We start from the raw sequence: 23,371 nt of genomic DNA, 5'->3' as shown, positions 1-23,371 counted from the left end.
ACCCTTCCCCCTTGTCCTATCCCACTCCAGCCCAGCCAGGACATCACCTTATTCCAGGCCACCACTAACCCATGTCCCACACCTGAGAATCACAGAATGCTCATGGCTGGAAAGGACCTCTGAGATCACCAAGTCCAACCAAACAATTTCTCCCTCCCTCCCTGCCCAAGATCTCCTCTCCATCTCCCCTCTCCCAGCTGCAAACCCTTCCCCCTCGCAGGGTCCCATCCCTCCAGGCCCTTGTCCCAAGTCCCTCCCCAGCTTTCCTGGAGCCCCTTCAGGCACTGGAAGGTGCTCTAAGGTCTCCCCGTTGCAGCCTTCTCTTCTCCAGCCTCAACACCCCCAACTCTCTCAGCCTGGCTCCAGAGCAGAGCTGCTCCAGCCCTCCCAGCAGCTCCAGGGCCTCCTCTGCACTGGCTCCAACAGCTCCGTGTCCTTCTGCTGATGGGGACCCCAGAGATGGACACAGCTTTACCCCAGGGGGGTCTCCCCAGAGCAGAAGGGGAGATTCCCCTCCCTGTTCCTCCTGGCCACACTGATACAGCTTGGGATGCAGTTGGCTTTTTGGGCTGCATGCTCCCTACAAGTTGATTTTACTGAAGTCACTGAATAAAGACTTTCAGGGCTGGTGGCCAAAGAGTTTGAGAAATAGAATAGACATCTTCTTTTTTGAAGATGTCAACAAACTGAATCCTTTTGTTTTCCTGAGTTTGGAGAACTGCTATTAACATGTTAAAGGACTGGATTCAAAATGGATTAGGCCCCCTGTACAACCTAAGTAGGAATTGGTTTTATCAGTCTCTAATGTAATCTGGTCAGGGTATGAGAATATGGAGACACCTTTAGGATTAAGTGAAGTAGTGCTGGCCTGGAGGATGGGGTAGTTCAGCTCTTTTTTTTTTTTTATAGAATCATTGAAGGGTTTGGGTTGGAAAGAACCTTAAAGCTCCCCCAGTGCCACCCCTACCAAAGTCAGGAACCCCTCCCCCAGCCCAGGGTGCTCCAAGCCCCATCCAACCTGGGCTGAGACACTGCCAGGGATGGGGCAGCCACAGCTTCCTTGGACTTCCTTTTTTTTTTTTTTATGTAAGAGACACCATATTGTTGAAAAATAAACCTGAGAAATGGCTTCCTCAGATCAGAAGGAGATAGCTTTTCAGGGCTGTATGTACTTGAAGTTGGACTGGAAGTTGGTGTGGTTAGTTGTAGCATGTTTAAATATTATGGCTAATTTTGATCTTTTCAGTTCAGTGTGTTGACTGCTCTTCACAGCAACACTTGTTTGCCTCAGAATTTAAGCAAGATGCTCTGATTTTGAGCTCTGTTGGCTGGTTCTGCCACCTAGCTTAAGGTGTTGATAATTCTCTTTTCTGCTTTTTTTTTGGTCATGTTTTATCTTTCTTAAGTTTGGAACTGCTTCACATTTGCATTGGAACGTTTGTGTTCTTTTCTTTATGTACATGGATTCCCCATCAGTAGCTGTGTGAGAGTAAGCAGTCTGGGGAAAGCAAGTTGCAAATGAACTTCATTTAACATGGCTATGTTTAACATCTTGGTCTTTTTCCTATTTGCCTGTTTGTTTTTACCAGTCTGTCTTGTACAGCTACAGCCAAAAACATTGCCACACATGCTCCTAAAGAGAAACACAGAAATTGTTTAGGTTGGAAGGAACCTCCAGAGATTATCTTCTCCAACCCACAAAGTAAATGAGGGTTTGAAGAGGTATAAGGGATTTAATTTTCCTGGCCATAAGATGGGCTTATGTAAACAGAAGTGTGCATGAATAACTTTTTTGGTTGGCTGATAGCAGCCAAAGTCTGATAATTAACTCTTTCATTTCCCTCACTAAGTTTGCATTAGGGAAAAAGGGGAAAAGTTTTACCCTCTCTAAGGTGTACAATTTCTTTCCCTTCCTGGATTATGTTACTCCTTCAAGAGTTCTGTCCAAATCTGTGCCTGCCTGCTCTTGGGAATGTTGGCAGAGTACTTTGGGTTTTCTGGGTCAAACAATTTCTAAGTTTCTGTTACTTCTCAGCTCAAAAAGTGAGGGTGGTGGATGGGGTTTTTTGTTTTAGTTTTGAGCAGTTGGTTAGAGACTGAATTTTGCAAATCTCATAGCTGTGACACAAAACTGTTATAAGAAAAGGGCCTTTTTGTAATCTTATGCCTCTGTCAACATTTTCCATGCTTTTAGCCTCCAGTTCCAGAGTTTTTCTCCAGGTAATGAGTCCCAGTTCTTGTTCCACTCCAGCCCCTCAGTGCCAAGGAAATTCAGATCCAGCCCTGGGGAGCTGCTTAAATTGGCTCTGTAGGCAGAGTGGGACTGGCAGAGCAACCAAGCATTTGCAATTTCCAAATTTGAGAGTGTGGACAAAAGAATTCTGTCTTTTATGGTTTGTGGAGTGGGAGATACGTGTGTCAGTAAAATGGGTTAGAGATGACAAAAAAAAATCTGTTTACAACCAGGCTAAAATTACATATTTGAGCACAAGTAGGCAAAGCATGAGTGTAGCTTGTTGGGCAGAACATCAGTCTTCAGTCCTGCAAGCTGGGACTTGTATATTGGTGGTGGTGACTGTTTTGTTTTTGTTTTATTATTATTCAGCAGAAGTTAGGAGGCCGTGCAGCTACAGAGATGCTATCACTGTGAACCTACCAGTGGAGATGCTGAGTCAGAAATATTTTGGTTTCAGTGTGGTCAACAATTGTAATGCTCACATGGTTAAATTAAAAGGTGTGGGGATTTCTAAAAATGTTTTCTTCTTAGTAAATACATTCTCCCTTTTCACCAGACTTTTTGGGTGGAGTTTTGAAGCACACAAACCTTTCCAACAAAAGCAGTCTGAAACCAGGGTTAAAACTTGTTAAGGGACCTCTAGTCTTGTACATGAGAACTTGAAAACAATTTGTCTGCTGGGCTATTTAGAGCTAAAATATTCTAATAAATTACAAGGCTTTATTCTGGTCGTGTTGTTGTTTTGTTTTTTTTTTATTCTAGGTCACCCAACAAAAGAAGAAGAGAACTTGCCTGCTGTTCTGTCACCATGGGGTCAGTCGTGTGGGAATGTGGTTAAACATTTTGATGCCTTAACCTAATATGTGCTATAAAATACTGAGAAAAGAAGAAAAAAAGATTTCTCACCCTCCTGTCTCATACACATCATCTTCTGGACTGAGCTCAAAATGTTGCATGCAAAGAGTATTCCAGTTCTGAAGAACCTTAAACAAGGACTGAAAATATCACCATTGAAGTGAAACCTGGGGGCACACCAGGAGCTGAAAGAGCTTTCCAGTGGGGCTCAGGCACTGTCCCCATTCCCAGTGTGGAAGGATGGCTGTTGGCTGGATGTTCTGTTACCTTTGGCTTGGGGATTTTTTGCTGGGGCACACAAGAGGGCACAGTTTATTTTCCTGTGAGCCCATCATCTTGAGGATGTGCCAGGATCTGCCTTACAATACAACCTTTATGCCCAACCTTCTGAATCATTATGACCAGCAAACAGCAGCATTAGCAATGGAGGTAAGACTCTTTTTTGGTTTTGGTTTTTTTGGGGTTTTTTCTGTTTTTTTTTCAGCAATATAAATGTTTCTGGCCTTCAGCTGACAAGCAATTTGGGGCAGAAGCCAGGAGGACATTTATATTAGAAACAAAAAAATTAATTAATAATTTAAATCTAAACCCAAATGTCATTTGCATTAGATGTATTGTAATATATACTAAAATATTCTTTTAATACAAAATTTGCCTGGTTTAGTATAACTGAGTGTGGAATACTCTGGCTGTGTTTTATCAGTCTGCTCCTTTAAATATTTAGGCAGATCAAGGATGCATATTTTGAAAGGTCAGTCACTTAACTAAATGCCAGAAAAATAGCATACCAGGCAATCAATAGAAGAGTTGTAGTTCTGAAAACTTCATTCTTTGGTGGCTTTGTAATATTTGACCTTTTCTTACTTGCCTAAAATTTGGTGTGAAGGAGACTAATAAGACATACTATGAAAATAATGGGAATTACACAAGTGTTAGTGCTGCTTTTCTCAGGTACAAGAAAGTCTGTGGCCTTGCAGACAGTTAACTTGTTTCTGTCTGTTATCCAGCTCTCAGACTTGCACTTTCTTTCTTACAATGGTACCTTATTACTGTTACCATTACCATTATCTGTTACCATTGGCAGCTGGTCACCAGTGGTGTCCCCCAGGGATCAGTGTTGGGCCTGGTTCTGTTTAATATGTTTATCGATGACTTAGATGAGGGGATTGAGTCCATCATCAGCAAATCTGCAGATGACACTAAGCTGGGGGGGACTGTGGATCAGCTGGAAGGCAGGAGGGCTCTGCAGAGGGACCTGGACAGACTGGAGAGTTGGGCTGATCCCAACGGGATGAGGTTCAACACAAGAACCCCATGGGGAGCTCCAGGCTGGGCACAGAGTGGCAGAAAGGGAGCTGGGAGTCTGGATTGCCAGGAAGCTGAAGAGGAGGCAGCAGTGTGCCCAGGTGGCCAAGAAGGCCAATGGCATCCTGGGCTGTGTCAGGAAGAGCGTGGCCAGCAGGTCCAGGGAAGGGATTCTGCCCCTGTGCTCAGCCCTGGGGAGGCCACAGCTTGAGTCCTGTGTCCAGTTCTGGGCCCCTCAGCTCAGGAAGGAGATTGAGGTGCTGGAGCAGGTCCAGAGAAGAGCAAGGAGGCTGTGAAGGGATCCAGCACAAGTGCTGTGAGGAAGGGCTGAGGGAGCTGGGGGTGTTGAGGCTGGAGAAGAGGAGGCTCAGGGGAGACCTCATCACTCTCTCCAACTCCCTGAAAGGAGGTTGGAGCCAGGGGGGGGTTGGGCTCTTTTCCCAGGCAACTCTCAGCAAGACAAGAGGGCACAAGAGGTCTCAAGTTGTGCCAGGGGAGGTTTAGGTTGGACATTAGAAAGAATTTCTTTCTGGAGAGGGTGATCAGGCCTTGGAATGGGCTGCCCAGGGAAGGGGTGGATTCTCCATCCCTGGAGATATTTCCAAAGAGCCTGGATGTGGCACTCAGTGCCATGGGCTGGGAACCACGGGGGGAGTGGAGCAAGGGTTGGACTTGATGAGCTCTGAGGTCCCTTCCAACCCAGCCCATTCTAGGATTCTATGATCCCTCAAACACTTCTTTGGACTTTTACATAATATTTGTCTACTTTAAAAAAAAATTCCAGTGTGTTTCTACTGCTATTTGTCTGACCTTTCTTTGGAGACCTTTCCTGGGGGTGCTTTAACCACATACTTAGTTTTTTTCATTTAACCTCTGGTTTATACAAGACTTCTAAGTTCACTTCAGTCTATTCTCTACCCTGCCACCCTACCTAAAGGAGTTTCATTACTTGGTATTTTGTGATGTGACTAAAATTGATGGAAATTCAGAATATTAAGCAAGCCTTGGTGTCAGCCTATTCAAATATTCATGAGAGATTTGTGCAGATTAGGTTTATTTGTATTTGTTAAAAGCTTGGAAATCCTTGCAGGCAGATACACTGAGAACAGAAAGAATCATCATATGTTTTCATCTTGGAATTCTCTTCCTGACAATACAGAACCTTAATTTAATTGTTCTTGTTAAATAATAGAAAACCAGGGCTTTGTATGATCTTTTTATGGGAGAGTTGTGACCCACCTGACAGTAAGAAGAAAACAGAGATTCTTACCCATAAATTTGCATTATTTAAAAGAACTATGGACTTGCATTTTGACAGCTCATTTGGATGTGGCCAGGGTTTCCAGCTCTCCTAAATCCATAGCAACAGGGATAATTTTTATTTTAAAATTGGCTCTGATAAGTTCTGAGGACCTTTGAGGACCTTTGAGGACCTTTCTCTGAAAGGAGAAAAAAATGAAGCCAAAGTGAGTTTCATAGGACAGCAGTGTGAACAACTAGGTGTGTACAAAGTATTTATTTCATTTTTGAGAACTTGGAACTTAGGATATTAAAGGAATTAATGAAACCAACTGGATTGAAGACTCCTGGGACTTGACTTGCAGAGGGGTGGAGATAGTGGGGTTTGTTTGTGTTGGGTGGTGGGAGAAGCAAGACAGTCACCCCTTGGAGAGGAAGGAGATTATCAGTGGAAGTATTTTAGAGCCTGGACAGCTTAGTATTTTCTTAAATGATCTAGAAGAGAAGGGTTAGAAGTGAGATGAGAAAGCCTGTTGATAGTGTTGTGAGTAACTCAGAGCTTAGATCAAATTGTAATGTGGAATTTTAAAGATATTTGTATTACATTTGAGGCACTTGTGTTGGGGACTGTAATATTTTTCAGATCAGTGGTTCTGGTCAGCTTATTCCACTGGGCTCACAGTGGTTTGTTCTGCTGAAATACAAGTTGAAAGCATGGCTGAGCAGAAAGCCAAAAGACAAATCAGATGTGAAATAATTAGGAAGGGAATAAATGAGCAGACATTACAGTGGAGTGATAGAGTGCTGTGGCTCACAAATACCTGGAATGTTGTGTTAACTGCAGGAAGTTCAATGTGGCCAAGGGCAAGGTTCTGCAGCTGGGTGGAGGCAATCCCATGGAGAAATAGAGGTTGGGAGGAGAAAGGATTGAGGGCAGCCCTGAGGAGAAGGACTTGGGGGTGGGGGTGGTGGAGCAGAAGCTCAACATGAGCCCTCAGGGTGTGCTTGGAGCCCAGAACCCAACCATGTCCTGGGCTGCAGCAAAAGAAGCACAGACAGGGGTCGAGGGAGGGGATTCTCCCCCTCTGCTCTGCTCTGCTGAGACCCCACCTGGAGTTGTGTGTCCAGTTCTGGAGTCCCCAAGAGCAGAAGGACACAGAGCTCCTGGAAGGTGTCCAGAGCAGAGCCACTCAAATGCTCAGAGGGCTGAGCACCTCCCTGGGAAGCCAGGCTGAGGGCTTGGGGTTGTTCAGCCTGGAGAAGAGGAGGCTCCCAGGTGAGCTCAGAGCAACCTCCCAATATCTGAAGGGGCTCCAAGAAAGCTGGGGGAGGGCTTTGGACACGGGGGGGTAGGGAGAGGACAAGGGAAATGGGTTAAAACTGGAAGAGGGGAGATTGAGGTTGGACATGAGGAAGAAATTCTTGAGTTTGAGCCCCAGGTTGCCCAAGGAAGCTGTGGCTGCCCCATCCCTGGCAGTGTCTCAGCCCAGGTTGGATGGGGCTTGGAGCACAGGGCTCCACATACCTGGGCTGGGGGCTGGTATCCACAGTCCCAGGATTACAGATCATAGAATCCCAGAATGGGCTGGGTTGGAAGGGACCTCAGAGCTCATCAAGTCCAACCCTTGATCCACTCCCCCCGTGGTTCCCAGCCCATGGCACTGAGTGCCACATCCAGGCTCTTTTGAAATATCTCCAGGGATGGAGAATCCACCCCTTCCCTGGGCAGCCCATTCCAATGCCTGATCACCCTCTCCAGAAAGAAATTCTTTCTAATGTCCAACCTAAACCTCCCCTGGCACAACTTGAGACCTCTTGTGCCCTCTTGTCTTGCTGAGAGTTGCCTGGGAAAAGAGCCCAACCCCCCCCTGGCTCCAACCTCCTTTCAGGGAGTTGGAGAGAGTGATGAGGTCTCCCCTGAGCCTCCTCTTCTCCAGCCTCAACACCCCCAGCTCCCTCAGCCCTTCCTCACAGCACTTGTGCTGGATCCCTTCCCAGCCTCCTTGCTCTTCTCTGGACCTGCTCCAGCACCTCAATCTCCTTCCTGAGCTGAGGGGCCCAGAACTGGACACAGGACTCAAGCTGTGGCCTCCCCAGGGCTGAGCACAGGGGCAGAATCCCTTCCCTGGACCTGCTGGCCACGCTGTTCCTGAATATTAGATGTTAGAGGGTACCTCCCTGCCTGTTCCCTTGAGTATTACTTAATGGTTCTATTGTCATTTCTTGAAATTATTTTCTGCAAACGATGCTGGCAATCAGTTCATTAGACACCATGTGAAGAACTCTCTAACCTGTTTTAAACTAGTTTCCTGCTGGTTTCATTTCATATCCTTTTTTCCATGTATTGTGCAATATTGTGCTGCAGATATAGCAGAGGATATACTTGTAATTTTGGAAACCTTGGTGTTATCCCACAGTTTCCTCTCCAAACTGAAGTGCTCCAGTTGCTTGGGCTTTCTTCTTGCAACTCAGCTGATTCAGTGATTTCTCTGTCCATTTTTTTTTAAATCCTTGTTGAGGTGTGGAGAGGAAAATGGCCCAACACTCCAGGTGTGGGCACACCTAGCATTTCTTTATAAATAAATAAAATCACACTTTTTTTTCTGCTCATTGCTTCCTGGTAATGACCAAGATTGTCTTCATTTTTTTCTGGCTTTTGTTGCATGTTAAAGCAGTGCTTTCAGAGAACTCAAAAATATCCCTGTCACTCAGTGTTGATGGCCATGGTTGGGAGCAGAGCAGTCATTTTATGGACTGAACCAACATAACTGGGCAAATTGTTCTTATCTTCCTCAAATAGTTTTCTGCTCCAGAGAAACAGAGGCAAATGTTACTCCTCTGCTCTCTGTGCTATAAATCTCAACTTAAAGAGCAGAAATAGGTGGGAGTGTTGCTCTGCATGAGGATGGGGAGGCTCTAGAGGGAGGCTTGGCTGGACTGGCTCAGTGGGCCAGCAGTATGAGCTTCAACAAGGCCAAGTGCCAGGTCCTGCACTGCAGCCACACCAACCCCATGCAGTGCTCCAGGCTTGGGGAAGTGTGGCTGGAAAACTGCCAGGGAGAAAAGGACCTGGGGGTTCTAATTGAGAGCAGCTGAATAAGAGCCAGCAGTGTGCCTGGGTGGCTGGAAAGCCAGTGGCATCCTGGCTTTAATAGTGTGGCCAGCAGAAGGAGGGAGGTGGCTTGTGCCCTGTACTCAGCACTGGTGGGGCCACAGCTTGAGGACTGGGTCCAGTTTGGGGCACAATAAGAGAGATATTGAGGTGCTGGGGTGAGTGCAGAGGAAGGTGGTGAAGGGCCTGGAGAAAAAAAATCTTCTGAAGAAGGATTGAAGGAGCTGGGGCTGTTTAGTTTGAGGAAGAAGAGGCTGAGGGGAGACCTCCTGGCTCTCTATAAGTGCCTGGAAGGACATTGTGGAGAGGTTGGACATTGCAGAGAGGGAATGGCTGCAAGCTGCAACAGGGTAGGTTTACACTGGGCATTAGGAAAAATTTTTTTACAGAAAGAGTGGTCAGACCCTGGAATAGGCTGCCCAGGGAGGTGGTGGAGTCCCCACCTCTGGATGTGCTTCAGGGTCATTGAGAGGTGGGGTTGGGGGATGTGGTTTAGGGATTGCAGAGTAGGGATGATGGTTGGGCTGGATGGGTCTTTTCCAACCTGAAAGATTCTGTGACTCTCTGAAATGAGCTTGCATGAAACCCTGTGTTGCTGCAACTCTGAGCCCAGGTTGATGCCAAAACCATTCTTCCACTTAGCATGGGAGCACTGGTGTTGGGGGTGTGTGTGTTTAGGGCTCCCTTCTGGCAGTGTAATGAGCAGATGGGCCAGTGGGTTTGGTCTGGGAATGGGCTATGGGCTCCTTCTGAATGCTTCATGAAAAATGGGGAAGGCTCTGCAAGGAAACAAGGCTCTTATTGAGCTTAAATCCACTGTGCAGGGGTTGTGCTGCCACTGCAGAGATTTTTAGGGGTTTGAACAGGATGAAAAGAATGCAAAGGGGTTGCAGAAATATATTCCTTGTGTTAGCCTAGACTCTCCCTTAAATCTGCACGTAGCAAGAAGGAAGTTTTGACTGTTTGGCTTTTTAAGCATTATTTAATGTTTCAGTCACATGGATGGAACACTCAGATTTTGAACAGAACAAAGTTTATTTAAACTTGCCTTGGATATTTTCTGGTAAAACATCTCTTATTTCTGAGCCCTTCCTAATGGCTGGGAGTGTAAAATAATAGAGCAGCAGAACCAGTGGGATTCCTCTTGTGTATTGAGGGGGAAGAAGCCTTGTCATTCTCACAGTTTTTACAGTGTCATTTTTTTCACAACAGGTCCTAATAAAACCAATGAGAAAAATTCAACTCACTTGTACTGTGGGTTTCTTTGCTCTGGTTGTGAGGGTTCCCCATGGTGCCACACGTGCTCTTTGGTAACTCACCAAGATCAGTGGGTGAATTAGAAGAAAAAAAAAGCCTGATCCTACAGTTCAATACCAGTGGATCCTTTAAAACCAAATTTAAGAGTTATTTTAGCAATCCCAGAGCTGGGTTTTATTGTTTCCTCAGTTGTATCTAAACAGAATTTGTAAAGAATGAATATGAAGTAAAAAAGAAAACTACTACAGCTATTATCTTACCTTCAGTAGATTCAGAGTAACCCTCTTGGCAAACCATAATTTTTTTCATTGAGGGACTTGTTGAAACCTTATTTCCTGTTGTTTCTTGAAAGCCCAAAAAAATCAGTAGGCTGCCTTTTTGCTAATATGATTCCCAAGATATTTGCTAACATAATTTGTGTCATCAGGGTTGTCTGATTGTGGTAGAGCAACATGCATAGAATCACAGAGTTGTTTTAGTAGGAAAATCTTAAGATCATCAAGTCCAACCAGTAACCCAGCATGGCCCAGTCCTCCACTACACCCTGTCTCTGGGCATGTTGGAATTAACCATCTTGATTAAACAAAGAAAATCAGAATATTACATCAAGAATCCCTCTTAGTGTGTGTGTGTCCATACTGTAACCAGTTCCTATGCCTTTATTTGCTCCAAGCAAAGCTGTGCTACATCAGATTCAGAGTAATCCTCTTGCCATACCATAATTTTTTTCATTGAGGGAATTGTTGAAAACTCATTTCCTGTTGTTTCTTGAAAGCCCAAAAAATCTTTTTGCTAATATGATTTTGCTAATATGCCTTCAGCTCTTGGCTGTGCTACCTCAGCAGGATGTGCTGGAATCTGGGAAGACTGCAGGGATTCTGCATGGAGGCTTTGGGGCATTATTTTAGCTCCTCTAGAGGTGCTCACTGCTTTGGAGAGGGGACAACCACCCAGCAGTGCCACCTCTGTCAACACCTGCATGGCTTCAGTGGAGACTGAAACGTGGGTCAGAACTACACCTGCACCTTCCTGAAAGGAGCAGTGTGTGTTAGTGCAGACTTCAGACTTCTGATAGGGTGGGGAGATGAGGGGTGTTAAGGGAAGGTTTGGTTTTGGCTTTTTTTTTTGGAGCTGAGCTCTCCATGCAGGAGCTGGGAGCTGTCCTGCCCCAGAGCAGCACACCCCAACATTTTTTTATTGCAATAACCAGGTAGCACAATCTGTGCTGCTAAAACTTCTCTCTAAATCTCTTTGGGGTGGTAGTGTGGCACTGAGGTGATGTTGCACTGCTGGCTTACACAAGTCCTGTGACAAGGGAGAAGATAAATTACCCCTTCTCCCCCTGAGGGATCTGACCTCTTTTTATTCCCAGCTCTTGGATGGTTCTTGCTACAATGTGAAGAATTCTCTTCAGTCCCTTTTGCACTTAATATTCCTTTGGCCTTGAAGGATTTGTTTATGCATAAGACTTGCAAGCAGTGCTTTTTATTTTTGTGTAGACATACATAGATTTTTGTAGACAAATATTTTTTTATCAGAGAGCATTTAACTGTTGGTTGCCTGTTGGTGCATGGGAGCATGTTATTAAGTCAGTTGTCACTCATGAAGTGGTTTAATATGTTGATTGCCAGCCTTTTTGCAGTTAAATATATTGCCAGCACTTCCTTCTCCTTTCCCTGATTTTTATGGGACCTGACAAACGATTCTAGGGATCAAGGAGACTTTAAAGGCCAAGAACCAGAAATAGGTGAGGGTTAAATGGGTCCCTCTGGTTGAATGCAGAAGCCTTGTCTTTTGGGATTATACCAAGAGGTCAAACACTCCAGAAAATGAGATGATGCACTCACCATATGGGCAGGAGAGATAACACATTATTCCTTTGCACCCTCTCACAACTCCCATTCCCATTTTGCATCTCAAAAAAGAGGAGCAGCAGGGACTTAGGGGTGCACTGTGGCTATGTTGGCTCCTGTGTAGGTGGGAGATGCAGAGGGGAAATAGGGAAATAATATTATCCTGCAGTTGATTTGATTTATTTTTCAATGTGAGGGAGGTACCTGGATGGGGAGAGGAGTAATGTTGAATCCTGCATGCCTATTCCATCAGCATGGCAGGGTTCAGCAGCTGGGAATCACTGGATTAATACAGAAAACCTGTCCAGTCAGGGAGCTTTAAATCTTTAGAAGCAGAGCTGGTGAATAGTTAATTGGCTTTGTCACAGAATATGCAACTAGAGATGTGAAGACCCCTGATTTTTCATACCCTAGTTCAAATTTCCTGGCTTCTTGCTTGTCCTGATTCTGGCAGAGGAAAATGTCATGGACCAGAGTTTGTGCTGCAAGATTTGCTTACCCTTCGTACCTCTGTTTCTGTATGGATAGCACAGTTTCCTTTTTAATTGATTTTTTTTTTTCTTTTTCTCCTCCCAGTGGTGATTTTAATTCATATTTTTTGTCTTTTTTTTTTTTTAAGTGGAAAAGAACCTGCTTTAAAATGGCTTTAGCAGAAGGCACAGTGATATTTATTCCTGTCCTGCTCTTAGCACCTGGGATAGGAGCTAGGTGTCTTGTTCAGTATAGGTAGGTCAAGTACTAAGTAGCTCATTTTAGAGGTGTTTCTCAAATAGTTTTCTCTCAGGCATGTATTACTACAGGTTTTAGATAATTGGGGTTTGGACTCTGCGTGGAATATTGTTTCTCAGTTATTGATTTCCACGAGGGCCAGGGAGAGTTGTGCAAAATTCACTCATCTTGGTTTATGTGATTGGGATTTCTGCCTTGTCTGCAGCTGCCCCATTCCTCTTCTATTTCAGAGTGATTTTTATTTTTATTTTTAATTCAAATGGGAAGCATCTTTCAAAGCTAGGGAGAATACAGGGTGGAAAATCTCCAACTTCTACCCCCATTAATTCCCTCTTTATCCTTCTCTGCTCCCCATCTTCATTCCTGCCCATGCACTACACCCTCCTAAATCTCAGCAGTTTTCCTTGGCTTTCTGTATTCTCCAGTTGTGCATTCAAAGCTCATGGAAGAATATAAAGCTAATAGAAAAGTAGGTTTTAATCAGCTGCTGTTTTGTAAGCACTTTAATCTTAGACACTAATTTGCAGTAAGGATTAATTTTCCCTTTAGTGTGTAAGAAGAATGGAACTGTAGATGATCATAAGAGAGCAAACTGTGCCTTGGCTGATTAAAAGTCTCCTCCTTCATTAACTTCATGTTCCCTTGGTCCTTCTCTGGATTTTCACCCTTGAAATAGCCACGTAAAGATTTTTATTGGTTTATTCTTAAACCAGAATGTCTCAAGGCTGGGATTGCAGAGATGAATCTGCAGACTACAGGCAGAGCCAAGGGTGTCCTAATCATCTGCTGCCTCAGTCAGAATTGTGCTTTGGGCACACCTGAGGCTTGGCTGTTTGAAACACAGCAGCTCGTGGTCCTCATCTTAACCTGGGAAGGGCAGGAGTGCTGGGCAAAGGTCTGGGTGGGTGAGAACAATTTGGGAAGAAGCAGAGCTGTTACATCCCCACCTAGATCCACATAAAAACTGGTATGATCTGACAGTTTTGTAAAATGGCACTTCTGAGGGAGCTGTTCCTTGCAAATAGCTGTGAATGTTTGCCCTGGGGAGGCCACAGCTTGAGTCCTGTGTCCAGTTCTGGGCCCCTCAGCTCAGGAAGGAGATTGAGGTGCTGGAGCAGGTCCAGAGAAGAGCAAGGAGGCTGGGAAGGGATCCAGCACAAGTGCTGTGAGGAAGGGCTGAGGGAGCTGGGGGTGTTGAGGCTGGAGAAGAGGAGGCTCAGGGGAGACCTCATCACTCTCTCCAACTCCCTGAAAGGAGGTTGGAGCCAGGGGGGGGTTGGGCTCTTTTCCCAGGCAACTCTCAGCAAGACAAGAGGGCACAAGAGGTCTCAAGTTGTGCCAGGGGAGGTTTAGGTTGGACATGAGAAAGAATTTCTTTAGGGAGAGGGTGATCAGGCATTGGAATGGGCTGCCCAGGGAAGGGGTGGATTCTCCATCCCTGGAGATATTTCAAAAGAGCCTGGATGTGGCACTCAGTGCCATGGGCTGGGAACCACGGGGGGAGTGGAGCAAGGGTTGGACTTGATGAGCTCTGAGGTCCCTTCCAACCCAGCCCATTCTAGGATTCTATGAATGGACCATCAGTCTCATCCTTTTCACATTTAAAGTCCAGTGAGGTTCAAGATAATCTGAATGAGTGTGAGTCCCTGAATTTGGAAGCATCTTTCAGCCTGGAGAAAAGGAGGCTCCCAGGTGACCTTACAGCAACCTTCCAATATCTCAGGAGAGCATCCAAGAAATCTGGGGCAGGGATTTTGACACAGGTGTGTAGGGAGAGGACAAGGGAAATGGTTTTAAACTTGAAGAGGGGAGATTGAGGTTGGAGATGAGGAAGAAATTCTTGAATTTACTGGAACAGGTTGCCCAAGGAAGCTGTGGCTGCCCCATCCCTGGCAGTGTCTCAGCCCAGGTTGGATGGGGCTTGGAGCCCCCTGGGCTGGGGGAGGGGTCCCTGACCATGCAGGGGGTTGGAACTGGATGAGCTTTAAGGTCCCTTCCAACCCAAACCACTCTGGGATTATTCTATGATAATTTCTGAGCTTTTTTTTTTTTTTTTTTCTTCTGTTATTTTTTTTTTTTTACTTCTGTTATTTTTTTACCTCTTATATAGGGATTTGGGAAGCTGTCATCCCATGGAGCTCTGCCCCATTCAGGCTCTGGGCTCTGGGTTTGGGAGGACAGATCCATGCTCCAGAGCATCCAGACTTTAAAAAAAACCCAAGTGTTTAGTTGTGTTTTTTGTTTGGTTGGGTGGGTTTTTTTGTGTTTGTTTGGGGGTTTTTTTCTGTGCAAACACTGAAAGAACCCCCAGCAGTGATAAAAACAGAGGTGTCCCTACTCCCATGGGATCCCACTGCTCCATCACTGGAGAATGAAAGGTCCTGTGCAGGTTATGGGCTCATTTCCACCAGATCAAGAGCAATAAGAGCTTTAAGGTCCCTTCCAACCCAAACCATTCTGTGATTCTATGATACAGACTCTTCAGTCAGAAGCAGTAGCCATGTGTGTAAATAATTTGTCATAGAACCACCTTGGTGGGAAAAGACCTTTAAGATTTTCAAATCCAACTGTTACACCTGCACAAAACCAAAGTGAGGGAGACCTGTTAATATGCAACTAAATAGTGTTTAATAATTTCACTGAACATTTATAAATTGGATTTATTTTCTCTCATTCAACATAAGAAAAGCATACAAGAAAACCCTTTTGAACAGACCAAAGGCTTTCTTGGGTTCGTGCTACACATAAAACATCCAGAAAAAGTGTAAAGCTGGATGTCTCTGCCTACTTTGAAGTTTTGGTAGAGGCTTAAATAAGAAAAGAATCTTTGGCTGGAAAACTTGTGAAGCTGTTAACCCAAACAGAGCAATGTTCAGGAACAGACACACAAAAGATGGACTTTTCAGCTGCTGTTGGTTTGTGTTCAGGAGAACAATCAGACTGTCAAACTCCAGCCTCCTGAGGGGATATTTGTCAGTGCAAATCCAAAATGGCAAATTGAATGGATTTGTGACAGGCCTGAGCATGGGGTCCATCCTAGTACAAGAAAAAAAGGGAATACAGGGAGGTGATGGAGTCACCATCCTAGAAATATTTAAAAACTGTGTAGGTCCCACTTCAGAACACACTGTAGTGGGCATGGTGACACAGATATTGATAAATCCATTTTATTTTGTTGGAAGGATGTTGATGTTTGAACGTGGTGATCTCAGGTCTTTTCCAACCATGGCAATGCTGTGATTCTGTAACCTGTAACTGGCAATTTAAGGAGGAATGGCTGCTGCTTTAATGTCAGCAATCACTCCGGTGAGCCTCTTGACTTTTTCCTCCAGGGGCCAACCTAATTGCACTTCAAGGAAGCAGATAAAGGCACTACAGTGCTACCCTGTGCAGAGCAGCAGGAAAGAATGGAGTACTGAAGAGATTCTTCTTCGGAAAACCAACACAAAGAACACAAACAAGGGTTAAAACTTCTGCATCTCTCATCAGGGCTCAACTAGCAGAGCTGGAGAGCAGGTGGTAGAATCCCTGACTTCCTTTTGCCTGCCTAACAGACATCCTCCAGAGAATAATTTCAGAAATAACTGGTTTTTAGTCTTTTATGTTTATTAATGAGAACAAGGTGGCAGCAGAATATTACTAAATTCAGACTAGCAGTGAGAGGGAAAATGAAAAGAGGTTGTGTTTGGGTGTTTTTGTTGTTAAATCAATTCACTACTGCCTGCATGTTGAAGAGTAACTCTGTCACCATGTTCCTATTTCCTTGAACAGAAGATTGATCCTGAGTGGTGATTCAAGTGGAAATATGGAAATGAAGTTTAACCTGAAGAGTTTAATGTATGTGAAGCATATAAAAAAAAAAAACAAACCACATTTGTTTTATGTAATGATTCAGTTTAAAGTGAGTGATCTACATCTTAATCAGCAATTCACAGCAGGTTTGTTTGCAGGGTCATGAAGGCAGATGGCTCTGCATTGTGGCTAATTTGGTAGCATCTGGTGGAGGCTTAAAGAGGAATTATTAGAAAAGGTGGAACACACATGAATTTAGTTTGAAATGGTTAAATGGCACTGTACTTTGTAGTCAGCTGCAGCTTTATAGCTGCAAGTGTAAACTCAGAAGTAAAAACAATGTTGTGCTGGAGCAGTAAGTGAACTTTGGTCTTACCATTTCCCATTCTTGTCTACCATGACTGTACAGACATTAATTCCTATCTGTGTGGGTTTTTTCCTCTGCCTTAACAAGAATTAGCCAGTTGACTCTCTTAGATGCAGCTGTAGTGGGGTGAAAACATGTTTGTGTTGTGTGCTGTAGCAGTGGCCAGATGTAGCCTTTTTTCTGGTACTATGTACAACTTGGAGGATATAGAAATGCTGTCTGAGTGCTGAAACAGCCCCCTTGAGCTCTGTCTGTGCACACATTAAATTCTGTCCCTCCCAAGGCAGAGATTTAGCACATCTCCCATGGGATCAAGTCATCACTTCTGTTTAGTTCCTGGCAAGACCTTTCTCTTCCCCATTCTCTTCCCCCTTTAATACTGAGTGTTTAAATATCTGAGTTCTGACTTGTAAGCAGATGGAATATTTTGGAAGCTCTCTCCTATTCTGACCTTTCCACCTGCCATTCTTTTAGAAAGTGTTCTTCCTGCAAGAAGTTAGCAGTGACATAAATAATGGTGACATAAAAGTGGACTACTTAAAAGTACCTTTTCTTGGGAACACTTGGAAGTGGTTTTTTTCCTATCTTTAGTGTGCAGTGATAGTTGCAATTATAGGGTAGTTGGATTCAGAAAAAAATCCACAACAGACTGACAAGACAAGAGAATAAGGATGAAATAACAACTTAAATGCCAAGGAGCAGTTGGCATAAATTTTACCCTTTGTCTTGCTGCTATGGCTGCAGATTACTTCTTTGCTTTGGGAGCCATTTGTGGTGATTTTAAAGCAGCTTAGGATGCCTTTTATTGATTAAATTTTTTTTTTTTGTATCAATGGGATGTTCCTGTGTGGCTGGGAAGCTGTTGTGCTGTGAGCAGATAATTTCACCAAATCATGTTTTTAACACTCAAAGGACAAACCTTAAATTCCCAGGGGGTTAATTTCTGCATTCCTGCCTTGCTCCCCATTTTGCAGTGAGAGATGCAGATGCATGAGGTTTTTTGCAGCTTTCAGAAGGAGATGGAGCCTGTGTTCCTCCTGCCCACAGCCCCAGCTGTTGCTGAAGGGAAGCAGCCTGATGGTTGAGGGACCCAGTGCTCATGAACAAAGTTTTTTGTTCAGTCTTGTAACATTTTGGACGTGAAAATCAGTAACATTTTTACCAAGTAGACTTTTGAAGAAGAGACAGGCGAGTAGAAATTAAACTGGGGAGGATGTAGATAAATGTGAGGACCTAAGAACAGTGATAGGAAGATCTGTTTAGCCTGGAACTCTCTGATGGGAACCCTACAGCAGATACTGCAGGGAGCAGGTCAGGTGTGGAACATCCACCCCAGGCTCTTCTTCCATGTTCAGCAATTTCTGGCTTGGGAATGTTTTGTGTTAGTAACCCTGCAAGTATTTTTCCACAAATTTCTCTCTTTTTCTTCCTGACCTCGTACATTCCTTTAGCATCCTCACAGACCAGTGGGAAAGAGTTGTGTAAGTTAAAGGTGTTGTGTCAAGAATCTGCTGCTGTTTTTGCCTTTCCTCTTCAAGCAACCCACCTGCTGCTTTTGTCTTCCCTGCTTATGGTGTTGAAGATACAGTGAACAACTGGACTGTGTTTTTCCTTTAGGTATCACTTGGGATTTTCTTAGAATCACAGAATCCCAGAATGATTTGGGTTGGAAGAGACCTTAAAGCTCATCCAGTTCCAACCCCCTGCATGGTCAGGGACCCCTCCCCCAGCCCAGGGTGCTCCAAGCCCCATCCAACCTGGGCTGAGACACTGCCAGGGATGGGGCAGCCACAGCTTCCTTGGGCAACCTGGGCCAGTGCCAAATCACCCAAAAAACCAGAGCTGGTTCCCAGCAGAGCATCCTCCTCGGGTGGTCAAGGGTTATTGCTCTTGATCTGGTGGAAATGAGCCCATAACCTGCACAGGACCTTTCATTCTCCAGTGATGGAGCAGTGGGATCCCATGGGAGTAGGGACACCTCTGTTTTTATCACTGCTGGGGGTTCTTTCAGTGTTTGCACAGAAAAAAAAACCCAAACAAACACAAAAAAAAACCACCCAACCAAACAAAAAGCACAACTAAACACTTGGGTTTTTTTTAAAGTCTGGATGCTCTGGAGCATGGATCTGTCCTCCCAAACCCAGAGCCCAGAGCCTGAATGGGGCAGAGCTCCATGGGATGACAGCTTCCCAAATCCCTATATAAGAGGTAAAAAAATAACAGAAGTAAAAAAAAAAAAAAAAAAAAGCTCAGAAATTATCATAGAATAATCCCAGAGTGGTTTGGGTTGGAAGGGACCTTAAAGCTCATCCAATTCCAACCCCCTGCATGGGCAGGGACCCCTCCCCCAGCCCAGGGTGCTCCAAGCCCCATCCAACCTGGGCTGAGACACTGCCAGGGATGGGGCAGCCACAGCTTCCTTGGGCAACCTGGGCAACCAGGGGCTCAGCACCCTCAAATTCAAGAATTTCTTCCTCATCTCCAACCTCAATCTCCCCTCTTCCAGTTTGAAACCATTTCCCCTTGTCCTTTTTTACAGAGCTGTTTCATGCCTCACCCTCCTGCTGCCTCTTTCACAAAGTACAGGAATAAAAGGATGCCCTATCCCTATTTTTATGGAGCAAATGAAGGTGATGCCCTGGCAGTACCCTGTGTGTTCACCTGCTGGGTCAGGTTGCTCTTGCAGGAAGGATCACAACCAGACAAGCTGCCATATCCTGCAAGAGCTGGTAGTGGAAAACTGGCTCTCCATAGCTCCACAGCAATCTTCCTGAAGCCCTGTTGTTCCCAGTCATCTCCGAGGCATTTAGAAAACCTCTTCAGAGCCTGTCAAAATCCAGAGGAATATTCAACATTTTTTTTTTTTTTGGAGAACATTAAATAGTCGTGTAGGGCTTTCGAATGAGACCTGCCCCGTTTCTCTGTGGCCTCATTCAAATTAATTTGGTGCTATTATGTGAACATAAAACCAGCACAAAGTTGGATACTAGATCCTTAGAGTTTTATTTTAATTTTTTTTTCATTCATAAGACTTTTTTTTTTCCTGCTAGCATTACATTTTTATCACCTCCTTTCTCATTTTCTTCCCCATCTTGTGAATTTGGCCATGATCCTCCCTCCCTCTCCCAGCCCCTGTCCCACAGACTTAGTTCCTATGGTTACCCCCCCCTTTGTGGGGTGACAAAGGTTGGCATCTTGATTCTCCCGAGCCAAATTCTGCCCTTTGACTCTCTCCCCTTTTCACACCCCTTGCTAAGCTTGGCCTCTTGCTCTGCTCGGGAGGCTTGTCAGCCAGGGGGTTCCCATGGAAACGAGGAAGGAAATTTGAAAAGAGAAAAGGAGAGAGCAGAAGCACAAAAGGCTGCTTAATTTAAATTTGAACAAGGAAGGAGAGCTCCTTGTAGTTCATTTTTGTGTGTTGTAGAAACCTGAAATTTATCTTTTAAAAGTTGCTTTCAATATGTACACTTGTTTATATTCCCTGTTTCTTGATTTATTGAACAAATGTTGTCGTGTTTGTGGCACTGAGCAAGGAGAAACATCTTTCTTTTTTGAATTCAATGAAAGAATTCTACACTTGGCTTTCTTGTCCCTTCACAGGTCCAAAAGCAATATTCATGTTTTTTAATGTTTTACTCTGAAAACTTATGTAGATGACATTTTTCCTTTTGTAATGATTCAGTCACACAGTCAGTTATCTAACATCTGTCCCTCCATTTTTGTGGGGGAGTGGATGAATCCTTGTGGTTCAGAATCAACAGATCCATTAGCTGAATCATGAGTATTCCTTCTGGTTTCTTTTTGTACATTTTTAACACTGCCATCTGAGCTGGGCAGGTGCAATATGGGAATGGAACTGCAGACAACAGCATGGTAACAAAGTTTGGTCTTGGATTTCAGCTTTGATGCTTCCTGTCAATACTAAAACACTTCAAGAAAGCAAAAATAGGCATCACATGATTGCAAGTGCCTTTGAGACATTTTATCTGCATGTTTTAGAAATGTGGTAAATAATTCAAGTTTCATAGGGATTTCTAGAAAAACAATGGGGTTGCTTTCTCTTCGGATTTTCTGCAGTTTGAATTACAAGCAGTCTATTTGGTTCTTACAGCAAAATAGTCTTTACCTGATATCAAAGAAATACCATTTAAATGGTCTGAGTTGGAAATTTGTCCTCCAGCTGCACTTCAGTAAAATCTTACAGATAAAATACCCAAGAGGCCACGTTTTCCTTAGTCTGACTTAGTACAGGAAAAATTATTCCTGTTATTCAGAACAACCCTAGTTAGGTGGCATCACAAAAAAGCAACATAATTCTTCAGATCCATCAGTTAACATTTTTTTTTCTGGCACTGTGGGAAGCAGTTGCTTTTGTCTGGAAATAGTTCCAGGCTTTTAAAAGCAAAGCTTTGGTTCCCCTCCCATTTGGTAAGAGTTGCTGCTAGTAGCCAGGGTCACGGAGGGGACTCAAGAAAGGGGCTTTGAATTGAAGCCAGGATTGTAAAAGATCTGTGGCTTGCAGTTCTCCTGCAGTGGTAGCCAACTCCTCTGGCATAAACTGCTTTATCCATCACAGAAGAGCCTGGGTAATGGCTTGAAGGACACATTTTTGATCTCTGGGGTCTCAATCCTCATCCATGGGGTGGGAAGCAGCAGGAGGGGAATCATGAGTGAAATCAGCAAAGGGTTATTGAGCAGAACTCATCATGGAACAGTAACAAATGGATGTAGGGACACTCCTATCCACTCTCCTGTCCCCATCTTGCTGCTTTTCAGGTTTAAGAGAAAAAGGGACTGGAAAGCCAGCTCTGCTGTGTGAACTTCCCCTGCTTCTCCAGAGCAGAAACATCCCCTGGCTGGTGTTCTGTGGTCTGCCAGGCCTTAGGACAGCAGTTTCCAGTTCTTTTCCCCTTCCTTAACATTTAGCCCTACACCTGGGCTTTGCTCAGTTGCATTTTCCAGCCTTTTAGACATTTATATTAATATATATACAAGGGATTTTGCAGTGGTGGGCAATTATTCAAAGAGGCAATCAGTGGGAAAACACACTTATTTACCCCTCGTGTCTCTTCCATCACCCTCAAACGGTGATGCAAGCATTTAATGCTGTCTTTTCTATTTATCTGACCTGCTTTTTCTATAGTTTGATCCCACTGATTCCATTCCCTGTCACTTCCCTCATTGCAGACATCCCTGCACTGCATCCCATGCAGAGCCTGGCACACAGAGCACATTCAGAGTCCTTCTGAGTGTCACTCCCTGCTTGAGATACCTTTGGCAGAGGTGCTACTTCCACAGCACCCACTGATATTTGCTTCTCTTTATTCTCTTTATTTCACTGCCTAAGGATTTGGGTCCATCATCCCACACTGGGGCCTCACATAGGAGCTGCACAATCTTTTTTTTCTTCCCTTGTTGCCTTCCATCCGTGTCCCCTCTCTCCTCCCTCTGTCTTGTTAATCCTGCTTTTGTGTTAGGTCTTGTCCTGCTTGCCCAAAGTGCTTCAAAGCCAGGCAGGGTGCACTGGAGGAGCAATTTTTCCCCAAAAAGTGTGTTATGATAAAGGAGAGAGCTAAGCACAAACTTCTGTCCTCAACAGGGAGAAACTTCTGGGCCTTTGAGGGCAAAATATTATTTATTCCATTTTGAGAGAAGCAAGCATGCTTTTAGGGTACTGGAGAAACAAATGGAGGCACTGTGGGAATTCCTGTCAAATATTTATCTGGTAAATTATTAACTGGAGGGAAGAAAAGACAACTTCAAGAGCTTGGTTTTATTCTTAATCTGAGAGTTTTGGTGAGATTTTCAGAACTGGTCATTCAAATGCTTGCAAGGTGGGTACCAGCTTTCTGACCAGTGGGAAAATGTTGTACAATTGCAATTATTTTTTAAATTCTCTTTCCCTATCCTCCCCTGTAGAGATCATCTGTGACCTCATTAACCTGGCACTAAGTGGGAGGGATAGCATCCTCTGATGAATCCTAAATTTTAATTTACAGCTGCTCTGTTCAGACATGTTTTTGGTGGTGTTTTTTTTTTAATGGTTAATTATTAAGATTGAAGTCACCAACTAATTATCTTAAAGCTTCTCCATTGAGCAGAAATTAATTTTCATTTAATATTTTAAGAGTTAAGTGTGGTTTTTCTTAGTCTTAACTTCTCTGTTCTCTGTTATCTAAAGAAGTAGAGAGGCCTGATCAGTGACCCTCTTGTAATTCTGTAATTAAGTAAAAGAAATATACATTAGGCTGGACAATCTCTCCTAAAAGTTAAAACCATCCCAGTGGATGGAGTCAACATTTGCTCAGGATATAGAGACTGTAGAATTAGAATGACAGAAAAATCTCTTCACAAAGGCTGAAAACTTCCCCCAAAGCCACCTCATTTTCCCCTTGTTTGTGTCCAGCTCTATTTACTGCACAGACAGCATGGGGAAGAATTTCAACAGGTTCAACACAGAGGTTCAACAAGGCCAAGTGCCAGGTCCTGCACTTTGGCCACAACAACCCCATGGGGAGCTCCAGGCTGGGCACAGAGTGGCAGAAAGGGAGCTGGGAGTCTGGATTGCCAGGAAGCTGAAGAGGAGGCAGCAGTGTGCCCAGGTGGCCAAGAAGGCCAATGGCATC

At 44.3% G+C, this 23,371-nt stretch overlaps 1 protein-coding gene across 1 annotated transcript in view; it reads left to right on the top strand.

Annotated features, from left to right (window-relative positions):
• FZD3 (frizzled class receptor 3) overlaps window positions 1-23,371 on the top strand; it is an 80,595-nt gene that overhangs the window by 3,291 nt on the left and 53,933 nt on the right. Inside the window, exon 2 of the mRNA XM_071742242.1 lies at window positions 2,999-3,520. Within this exon, the coding sequence (XP_071598343.1) occupies window positions 3,332-3,520 (189 nt within the window). The 5' untranslated portion in view covers window positions 2,999-3,331. The remainder of the gene's footprint in view (window positions 1-2,998; window positions 3,521-23,371) is intronic.

The sequence above is a fragment of the Heliangelus exortis genome, chromosome 3, assembly GCF_036169615.1.
Source record: "Heliangelus exortis chromosome 3, bHelExo1.hap1, whole genome shotgun sequence".
Lineage (NCBI taxonomy): Eukaryota > Metazoa > Chordata > Aves > Apodiformes > Trochilidae > Heliangelus > Heliangelus exortis.
The sequence above is the reverse complement of the archived record's forward strand: the minus strand, read 5'-3'. Positions and strand labels throughout refer to the sequence as shown.